The 11,231-nt window shown below is 43.8% G+C and overlaps 1 protein-coding gene across 1 annotated transcript in view; it reads right to left on the bottom strand.

Moving 5' to 3' along the window:
- Nucleotides 1-703: 703 nt before the first annotated feature.
- ODR4 (odr-4 GPCR localization factor homolog) overlaps nucleotides 704-11,231 on the bottom strand; it is a 211,564-nt gene continuing 201,036 nt past the window's right edge. The window contains exon 14 of the mRNA XM_029618805.1: nucleotides 704-1,242. Coding sequence (XP_029474665.1) covers nucleotides 1,178-1,242 — 65 coding nt within the window. The 3' untranslated portion in view covers nucleotides 704-1,177. The remainder of the gene's footprint in view (nucleotides 1,243-11,231) is intronic.

Genomic DNA, 11,231 nt, shown 5'->3' with positions numbered 1-11,231 from the left:
CAGAAACATGGGGCTAACCTGCACGGGGTGGCAGTTACTACCGAGAGAAGCTTGCTGGGCAGACTTGGACGCACTGTTTGCTCTTTTTCTGCCATCATTACTATGCTACTATGTATTTTAGTATTTTCTTTCACTCCCATGGAAAATCCTGCATGATATATTCTTTCCTTTATTCAATCTCACAGAAACGGAGACATAAAAATATCTCGAGAAAACGTTTTATAAAGCGCTGTTTTTAGACATTGCTGGCTGCTTTTCAGTAGTATGACAGGCACACCACAACCTGAAACTTGGCGGCTGAATAGGGGTACACAAGCGTCTCAGCGCACGAGTATCCAGACTGCTTCCCCCTGGGCCGACTTCCCTTTCACACCTTTCTCACAAGTGTGCACTATCGGAGCCTGCTCTGTGCACAGGCCCCACCTCGCAACCAGCATGGCGCCAACTGCCTAGGGGCACGCAAAGCTGAAATGTGTCCCCGCTGGAGAAGGCCACATCAGACAGGACGCCTTGCCTCACTAAATGTATGACCTCTGTTGGTGATCTGACTGCAGCAGCAGCACAGGCTAAGGAAGAAGGCGTGAGAAGGAAAACGAGGCAAAAGAGAGGGCGCAGAGAAGGGAAAGGAGTGAGAGGAAAAGAAGGATTGAGAAAGAGAAGGGGAGGAAAGGAGGCGTGTGAGAGAGATGGGGGGAGGGAGGGAAGAATCCAGGAGCAGCGAGTGAGACCGGAGAAAAGCCCTCAGCAGGCAGCACAGCAGTCAGCGTAGAATCAGGTTTTCAAGGCCCAGGACCTCTGTACTGTGTCTTTCACTGTTCAGGTCATAGGATGACCTTCAATTTTTCCTCCATGGCACTGATCTGGACAGCCCTCAAACAAATACAATCCTATGCAACTTACAAATGTGAACACACCAACCATGCTACAAAAATGTTCTAAAGTCCGTCAGTAATAAGAACTGCACTTAACACAATGGCGCAAATTCTTAAATTGTAATCATAGGACTAAGCTTCAGACAGCTCCCAACACAGCATGTTCAAATACAGTTTTATCAAGAAAACTGTGCACGCAAGACAAAATGTCAAGATCATTTATCCTGGTAATAACTTCACCAAACCACCTCCTGATAGGGATCCAATGTTTTGATGTTTCTGTGTCGGGAGAAATAGCTGCTGCATCATAGACTGTGATGTTCATGGACTGTAGCGTCCATTTGTGCATCTAGGCTCACCGAGTTGCTGGCTGCAATTGAAGCAACGTGCATAATTACAAATGGAGAACAGATCGGATTTTAGCTAATTACAAAAATATACGTAGTGATGGCCTAGGAAGAATGACAGATTAACACCTCTGTTTCCTCATTTAAACCTGTCAGTTGTACTGCATCTAGATAGAACGTGGCCTGGCATAATTTTAGATATTGTCTGCTGGAGAAATCATTTGCTGCAGTATCTGTAGTTCCTCTTGCAGTTGTCCACAGTATGGGGCAGATTTTAAAAGATTTACACGCATAGGGGGGGTTGCGCGCTGCCGGGCCTATTTTCAAAAGGCCCGGCAGCGCGCGTAAAGCCCCGGGACGTGTGTAAGTCCCAGATATTGAAAAAATGGGCGGGGCAGGGGCAGGGCGGGGGCTTGGCCAGAGGCCTATGCAGGGCCGCTGGGCCAGGGGATCGCGTGCCGGCAGTTGGCCAGCGCACGCAAGTTATACCTGCCTCTGTAGGCATAACTTCTACAACAAAGGTACAGGAGGGTTTCTTTAGGGCTGGGGGGGGCGGGTCAGGTTCGGGAAGGGAGGGGAAGGTGGGGCTGTGCGTGCATGTTATAAAATCGGGCCTACATTTGTGCGCGCCAGGTAGCGCGCACAAATGTAGGCCGCACGCGTAGGTTTTAAAATCTGCCCCTATGCCAGAATCCCCACAAACTTGTAACAGCCATGGCTATCTCCTTTGCCACTGAGAAGTAATGAGTAGGACTTGTAAGAATGACTTGGAGGAACTCAAACAAACACTACAGCAAATTGACCAAATAGTAACAAATCACTAGGACCCAGTGGTATTCACAAAGTCTACAAAGATGGCATAGGTTAAAATACACACAAAAAATACACATAAATCACGCTTCACACCATCACCCACCGCCCCACTATTATAATACGCATTTACCAAGCACCTCATAGACAATTGGACCCTCTGATTCCTTTGTACACCCCCCACACCTCACCCTAGACAGAAATGCACACTTGCTAAACTCCTCCCCCCCCCATACCCCGCCATCCTCTCACTACATATATACCATGGCTCCCCTCGAACCACCCCTATAGCGACACATTCCTGGACATACCTAACCAGTGAAAACCCACCATGAGCTAAGCAAGCTATGAGACAATTAGCACTTAAAATGTTAAACAGAAAATGTTATCAATGTTAAACGCTTTATTGCTATTAGTAATGCACAATCTGTTTCTGTTACCAATGTACAAATTATCTGTTATGATAAGAGACTATCAGCACTTAGTGTTAAATAAAAAATGTCATCAATGCTAAACGTTATATTGCCGCTAACAAAGCTCAACCTTTATCTGTTACCAATGTACAATAGTATCTGTTACGTTATCTGTTATGATTTACTGTAATACGTTGTTATGCCTGTAAACCGGAGTGAAGGCTGCGCTCCCGCGCCTAAGGAGAAGCTGGAGAGAGAGAGCAGGGTCGTTGGTGGCATCCCAGCTCTGCTCAAGGACCCCGGCACAGCCGGCAGCGGCAAGGACGGAGCAGGAACGGAAGAAGGGCCCCCGGCGCTCATTCAGGCCTGCCGCGCAGGGCAGGAGGCTGCCACCACCTCTGGACCGCGGAGGACGGCGGAGGTAGTGGACTTCCGCGTTCTGGGGCGCAGCGTCACCGGCCCGCCTGGCCGCGAGAGGTATGGGACGGTTCACAACCGTCTTCCAGAGATACACTTTTGTTATATAAGTCTTATCTGGCTAACTTACATAGGACCTGAATCACTAAGGGTGGCCCATAGCCAGATACATTTTAATATTGGCCCCATTGTATTTGTTGGAGAAACAGTTTATCCTCATGCAGGAACTTAATGTCCAGGTTCCTCCAGCAGTCCATTTTATCACTTTATTAAATAAATACACACATGCTTCCTCTTGCTAAACGGATTAATACTATGGGTTTTCTCCATATTATGTATACCGATGGCATCCATATTGATAGGTCTTTATGTGCAAATTGAGCTGAGACCATAATCAAATTGAATGTTTGTCTCTCTGAATTTCAGCAATGATTAGCTGCTAACCAATGAAAATTAAATCAGGATCAATCTGAGCTTTTGTGGTTAAAGCACTTTCATTTGAGCTTTGGCTGTCTTCTTCTCCAAATCTTCTCCAAACAGTTATGTACTCTCTTCACATCATGTTATTCACCTCTTGCTTTTCTTACTATTCTATTCAACCAATTCATTCCATATAACTTTTCATTAATTATTATCTGTTTTATGTAAACCGATATGATGTGCAAATGGTTATCGGAATATAAATAAATAAATATAAAATAAATCAGATCTTATGTCACATCCCCAAAAGATGGAGTTAGAATTCTGGGAATCTCTTTAGATTCACAGTTAACCAGGCAGAAATATATTTCCACTATAGTTAAATTCTTTTTTTTTTTCAGTTGTAAAATATACGTTGTCTGCGTTCTTACTTAAATGAGTCAGATATTCATACTTTAACTCAAGCCCTGGCATTAACACACAATGATTACTGTAAATTGCTACTTGCAGGGCATCCTAAATGCCAGCATCACAGACTTCAATTAATTCAAAACACCCCAGAATAATTACTGGGACTAGAATCACTGAACACATTCAATTGCTGTTACCAAATCTCCATGAGTTGAATTCAAAGAAGTATTTTTGGTGTTTCCCATGCTTCATAAATCTGCTCCTGCCTGTCTCTCTGATTGTGTCGGCCTATAAACTCCTGCAAGACCTCTTCATTCTTCTCACAAATCTTTCTTAAAGGTCCCAGGTGGTATCAATGATCCCCATACTAAAGGGCATTATTTTGTCTAGGTCCCTCCCTATTGTACTCCTTGTCAGATGATCCCGCCATCTTCTGAAAACAATGCAACATTTTGCTCTTTTGACATTAATGTAATGTGTTCTGTCATATTACTGTGTTTTGTTGGTTTTTTTTTTTTTTTTTATTTCCTTATATTCTGCCTTTCATCCATTTCAAAGCAGATTACATTCAGGTATTGGAGGTTATTTCCCTGTCCCCAAAGGGCTCACAATATTAAGTTTTACCTGAGGTAATGGAGGCTAAAGTGTCTTGCCCATGTTCACAAGGAGTGGTAGTGGGATTTGAACCCTAAGCTTCCCTGGTTTGCAGCCTGCTGCTCTAACTCCTAGTGGTTAGAGCAGTAATTTTGTTTTATTTATGGTTTTGTTATGCACTGCTTTGTAGCCTATAGGAGAGATGGTTAATACATTTGGAAATAACACCTATAAAAATATAGATTTAAAAATATACATATTTATATATTTTATATGCAAAATAATTGTAACAGTTTGCCCATTATAACCCAGAATTAAATGTGGAAGCAGATATATTTTAAAGAATGCATGTACACCCTTCTGAAAATATTTAGCTGCACGAATTCTTGGAATCACCAGTCCACCAGTACTCCACCAGTTCCCCCACCAGTTCAGCCACCCACAAACTGCAGAGAAAAAATATCCAATTTCAATTGCACAAGTCAATTAGCAGATGTAACAAGTTTGGTAATGTATGCATATACGTCGCTTACAAAATAGCAATATGCAGATAACAATGAACTCCCACCTCAGAACACCTTTAGACTGCTTCTTGATTGCCTGTTAAAATGTACATGTGATACTGCAATTATGCACATACTCAGGAGGTTTATAAAATATCATATACTGTATGTCTGTCCAAGTTACTACGTGCATATACATTATTTTTACACATGTAATCCCTGAGTAATTCTTTGAAAATTCACCCAAGAATGTTAGGAATTATTAGAAAAGAATATGGAATAAAACTGAGAACATCAAAATGTTTCTGTATAAATCTTGGTATGATCACATCTTGAATATTGCATTCAGTTCTAAACACCCCATCTCAACAGAGATATAGAGAACTAGAAAAGATACAGACAAAGTGAACAAACAAAATGATAAAGGATATGGAATGGGCTTCCTTAAAAAGAAAGACTAAATAGGTTAAGGCTCGCCATCTTGGAAAAGAGATGACGGAGAAGGGCTTTATAAATTCATGAGTGGGATGGAACAGGTAAATAGGGGACAGGTATTTTCTCTTTCAGATAGCACAGGGGATGAGAGGGACACTCCAAGAAATTAATGGAGAACAGATATAAAACTAATTGGAGGAAGTTTTTCTTTTTTTTCATACAGCACACGATTAAGCTATAGAATTTGTTTCCAGAGAATGTGGTCAAAATCATCTCTCGTAGCTGAGTTTAAGAAAGGTTTGGATAGGTTCCATTTGTTTGCCAGGTAGAGTTGGGGACAGTCACCACTTAATCCTGGGAGTGGGGCAACAAAAAAATGGATCTAATCTTTGAGATTTTCCTAGTACTTCCTGAAGATCTGGTTTAGCCCATGCCGGAGTCTGGATACTGGGCTTGATGAACCCTTGGTCTGACCCTGTTTGGCAGTTCTTATGTTCTTAAGACTCCAGAAAGAAATTCATTCTCCTCAGAGCTGAAAGGGATATTGCAGAGTCAGAGTTTGGGTAGTGGTGTCCCTGTGCGACCCATTGCCTGTGATATCACTTCCTTTTCCAGCAGGTCGGGATGATAATGGGGGATCCCTTACTTTCTACCATCTCCTTCCTCTCCCCTACCTCCTCGCTTTCTTCGTGTCTTCTCCTCCCCATCCATCCTCCTCCTGCCTGCAATAGTGCTCCACAATCGTCTTGCAGCACTGCCTGCAAATGGCTTTAAGGGTCCGGCTCTTATACTGGCCTTGCCCTGAGAGAGAAGTGCCGTGTGAATACAGAACGCAGTAAGGAGGCAGAAGAAAGAATGTGTTGATAGGGAAAAGATAGAGGGCGGGTCGGGTCCTGTAACTTCCAAACACGTTTGTGGTCTGGTTTCCAAGTGTAATAAGAGACTTTATGGCCTGTGAAGTGAGTGCTCGGGGTTAAGATCATAAGAACATAAGAAATTGCCATGCTGGGTCAGACCAAGCGTCCTTCAAGCCCAGCATCCTGTTTCCAACAGAGGCCAAAACCAGGCCACAAGAACCTGGCAATTACCCAAACACTAAGAAGATCCCATGCTACTGATGCAATTAATAGCAGTGGCAGGGTTACCATATTAATGACTATTGAGGTTTTCAGAGAAGCAGCGGGGAGATAGAAGTATGCACAAGTGTTTTTTGACTTTTTTGCCTTTGAATGGCTCTGTCATTACTGCCTAAACATGCTCTCTTTGATTTTCCCTCCTTTTTCTATAGAGGACCAGCAGCAGAGCAAGTCTGAGCGTGATCGGGCAGTGATGTCGGAGCCATTGAAGACCAAAACGTTCCCATAAGGTATAATGAGGCTCATACAGAGCTAAATGAGGTGGCTAATGCATTCCTTGGCTTGGAGCAGGGAGGGCCAAAATACATCATTAACCGCCCCCTCTTGCCCTATTCACATCTATTCATCCTCCCACACAGCCTCTGCTAAAGCTTTGATTAGCAAACATCTTTATTCACTGGCCTACCCAAATAGCTATTCACCTTGCCTGAGTTGTGCTAGAAAAATGAGTGAATTAACCTCTTTATTATTATCTGGTTCACTGTGTACTAAAAATACAGAAAAAGAAAATGAAACGTAAAAGAAAGTGTAAATATCACAATGCAGAAATTGAGATATACAGTATGTATGAGGGGGAGTCGATATTTAAACATTTTGCTCATAATTTTCCTTATTTATTGAATATCCCACCCCACATGAATGTGTGTGTGTGTGTGTGAGTATGAGATTTTACATTTTACCCATAAAAAATAAACATTTCTCGAGATTCCTTCATTAGTGGCTATGAGGATAGCTTACCTCTTTGCATATGTGCCCTTTTTGAGTTAGAAGCTCCTTAGACTGGTAATGACACATCATTTGGGTGCAGACAAGCTAACCTCAAGGTTTATGTCTGGCCAGTGATCTGTGAAACAGTCATTTTTTGGAAAGGTCAGAATGATCCAACGATGAGAAGAGGAACATGAGCTTTTGAGCCCATATGGGCTCCTTCTTCAGATATGAGCTGTGTGGTCTGGTGTCCTCTCAGCTCCATCAGGTTTAACATAAACTCTGGTTTAATAGCGTGCAGGATCTTATCTCTCATTCATTCAGCATGGGCATAGGTGCCAAGCCTCAATGGCCATGTGTATTTCTTGTAATCTGGCACTGAACTTAGCAGGCAGTCAATTAGAGATGTGCATTCGTTTCATCCATTTCATACGTTTCCTCTACAAGCATGTAATATGAAACGTATGAAACATATGAAACAAATGCACATCTAATTGTCATGTAATGGGAAATGTATGAAACGAATTAAACGAATGAAACGAATGCACATCCCTAGCAGTCATCACCCATAAGCGGCATGATTAGTAAATGAAAACAATGGTATGGGAACAAAACCTTGGTATTCATTTTCTTATAGCAAAATCAAGAGTACAGATTATTATTATTTATGTCTCACATTTTGAAAAATGTCCTTTATTTACTGTGAGCCCTACTGAAAAGGACTTTCCTGAGTCTTGAATTTGAATGTACTTAGTTCACTAGGGCTTAACCTTTGCAACATTCTTGGTCACACTGATGCCAGTTTTCAAAGGGTTTATGTGCTTAACATTTGCAGTTAGGTTCCTTAACTTGTTCTTTCAAATATTTACTAGGGCTAAGTGCATAAAATTAGGATCCTACAAAGTGAGTGGCCACAGGAGTGGAGTAAGTGCATAGAAAAAAGTTAGGCATTTAGTACTGATTTTATTTCCTGGGTACCTAACTCATGAGCATAAATTAAAAAAAAAATGCAGTCCTAAAATTAGGAATCTAGGATTTAGGTCCCTCAAGACTTTCTCCAACTTGGACTGATATTTATTGCCTATGATAATGAGGATCCTAACTTTGATGTCTATAGTTTGCTACACAGTTATTTTTGAATACTGACTTCTGTTGAAATTTGATTTTAATGTAAAAAATGGCAAAATACAATCCATTAGAATTCAGATTATTCCTGGTAAAGATATAATTTGAGGCATTTTAAAACAAGGATTTTTTTTTCACTTTTATTCTTCTATTCTGCTGGAGTTTTATCTTCCTCTGATGTACCATAAACACATATTGCTCAAATGTAAGTACTTCAAAAAAGGTTGAATAGAATGAACTGATATCATCCTCCAACTGTTACGCAGCCCGTCCGCGCCCGGCCCGCACATGGGCCTGCTCACCTCTCTGGTTCCACGGCAGGTCCCGGGTCGGCCTCCCTAGTGGTAGCTGCGAGCTCTTCCAGGCCTCGGCGTCCCGTGGCAGCAGTCGCCGAGCCTTCCACTACGCACCAGGCCTTAAGTCGGAGCTCGGCGTCCTCAGTGGCGTTAGCCACACCCCTATGCGCACACACGCAGATCGCCCCGGCCTCTTGTAGGGCCAAGGGCGGGTCCTAGTTCCGCAGTGCGCCCTGATTGATTCCCTGATATAAGGAAGTTTCTGCCTGTTACTTCCTTGCCTTGGCTATCGGCTTCGTTCCTTGTTAGATTGTCACTGCGTCTAAACTTTGTTCCAGTCTTGTTCCAGTCTCGTTCCAGGATCCTTCTGTTCCAGTCTTGTTCCTGCCTTGTTCCTCCATCCTAGTATTCCAGCGTCCTTCTGTTCCTGTTCGTCTGTCCGTCTCCCCAGGTAGCATCTCTGGACTGTCCTACTGGTACTGACCTCGGCTTGCTCCTTGACCTGCCTTCTGACCTCAGCCTGCTCCTAGACCATCTGCCTGCTGCCTGCCTTCTGACCTCCTGACCTCCAGAACCTGACCCCTGCTTTGTTGACCACTCCTCGGACTGACCCCCGGATTCTGACCTCTGCCTGCTTGACACGTCTCCAGATTCTGGCTCTGTTCCTAGCCTTGTCATCACCTACTCTGTTCTGGTCCTCCTTGCTCCATCTGACCTCCAGTCTCGAACCTGTCCATGCTCCTCTCCTGTCTGTGGGCACACCTGTCTATCATCTCTCCAGGAGACCCTGCAAGGCCCACCTAAGTCCAAGTGGCCCGGGTCCCTACGGGCTCCTCCCGGGGGGACCTCGGGCTTCTAGTGGTGAAGCTCATCCTAGCCTCTGTCTCTTCCTGTGCTCCACCCCCTGGGGGCAGGTGCTCCCTGGTCCCTACCAGGGAGCCGTTCTCCACTGCTCCAGGACAAGGGTCCACCCCCGAGCGCAACACCAACTATTTGTGAATTGATCTCAGATGTACTAACCGGTAAGATCTCCCGAGCTGCACATTTCTAATTTATTGAGGAAATGAGTCTAAATATAACACATTTATTTCTACATTTTTAAAGTTCCAATATTCTTAGCTGACAAGAAAATTAATCTTCTAATTTTCAAAGGGACGTCAGCAGGTAAAACAGTACTTTACCTACAGAAATGGCCCTACGGAATATTGCCTGTCCCATATGCACGTAAAATTATGTGCATGCATCCTGTCTGAGTGCAATGTTATGCACACAGATGGTAACTTCCAAACTGGCACGCGGGCGCACATTTGCGCATATACATCAGCCCGCGCCCAGGGATGTGGCCGTTTTGTAACAAACGTGCGATTTTAAAAGGGGCAGCAGTGCAATTCCCAGTTTTACCAGTTCATCCCCAGTTTGCCAAGTTGAGAGCTCGATCCTCCAAACCCCTCCCCCCCCCCAGTTTAATAGCCTTCATTCCCACCAGTCAGCCCCGACCCTTAAAACCCCGCAGATGTTCCTAGTTTTCATTCATTTTAAACTTCCACGTCATCCATAGCAGAAGTAAAGTTTCACAGCTGGGGACCTCGGCACTCGCACATCTCAGGTTCACGACCCAAAACGCCCACGCCCCACCCCTTTTAGAGAATGTTCGAGATGTGCGCGCTGTGGGAGATACGGCAGCTTTTAAAACCCCCCTTGGCGCGTGCTAGGCTCTTAAAATTCACCTTCACAGAGAAATGTTCTAAGGGTTGCAGTCTGGGCAGGGTCTTCCATTTCCATGCATTTGCCTCTACTTTGAAAAAGATGCACAAAAATGTTCTCCAAAAACTTCCCTGCACAAATTAGCAGGTGTTACTCCGGCAAGGTTTGCCCGGATAATTTCGAAAGCGAACTTACACGTCTATATTTACTGTGAAAATTGATGTAATTTGTGCAGGGAGAGGCTCTGAAAGGAAAGCGGGCTGTTGCAAAATTATCCCCTCATTATCCCCATTCAGCAACTAGTTGACGTCTTTGCTTTGATATTCTTTCTTATTGGATATAACAGTTTCTCCAACTATTGAATGTTAAATACCAACTGAACACCCTGCATATATCAGTGTGAAGGAAATGCACACCTCTCAGGTCACTACACTGTGCTCGGTGACTGCTATGCATGGGAGCAGGGGAAAATGATGCCATTCACTTACTGTTTCTAGGTGATATTTACTGTCTCAGGCGAGAGACGTCTGAGCTTCCTGTGCGACGGGTGGAGTCACTTTAATAAGCATGGTATGTTCTTGCACACCTAGAACTGATCCTTGCCTTGAGCATTTTCTCATGTAGCTTTAGTTTCCCTGATGTACGCAGTGAAGAATCTGGCTGTTAGCAAACGTAAAAGTTCACTACCACAACAATAGTAATGCAATAGCTGCGGGCAGTTAAGGATCTGTAGGACCCACCCAGTCTGCTCCACCCAGTTCTTCTCTCTGTCTATGGAGTTACCACAGACCCTCCTCAATCGGGAGTCGTCTTCCTCCCTTGCCCTTACAGCCGTCTGTCACTGTTGTGGTTACTGTCTCTGCTGCTAGGTTGTACTGGGTATCCACTATTCTTCCTGCAAAGTATTTTCTCATCATGAATACCATTTTCCAGGCACAAGAATGTAAAAAAAAACCTATATTTTTATCAGGGAATAGGAGAAAACATTTCCCCTTCCTATTTTCTCCCTCTTTGTCCCTTCCCTTTCTCTTTCCCTACAG

This window comes from Rhinatrema bivittatum, chromosome 10 (assembly GCF_901001135.1).
Source record: "Rhinatrema bivittatum chromosome 10, aRhiBiv1.1, whole genome shotgun sequence".
NCBI lineage: Eukaryota > Metazoa > Chordata > Amphibia > Gymnophiona > Rhinatrematidae > Rhinatrema > Rhinatrema bivittatum.
Note: the sequence above shows the minus strand (reverse complement) of the source record. Positions and strands in the feature narration are given on the sequence as shown.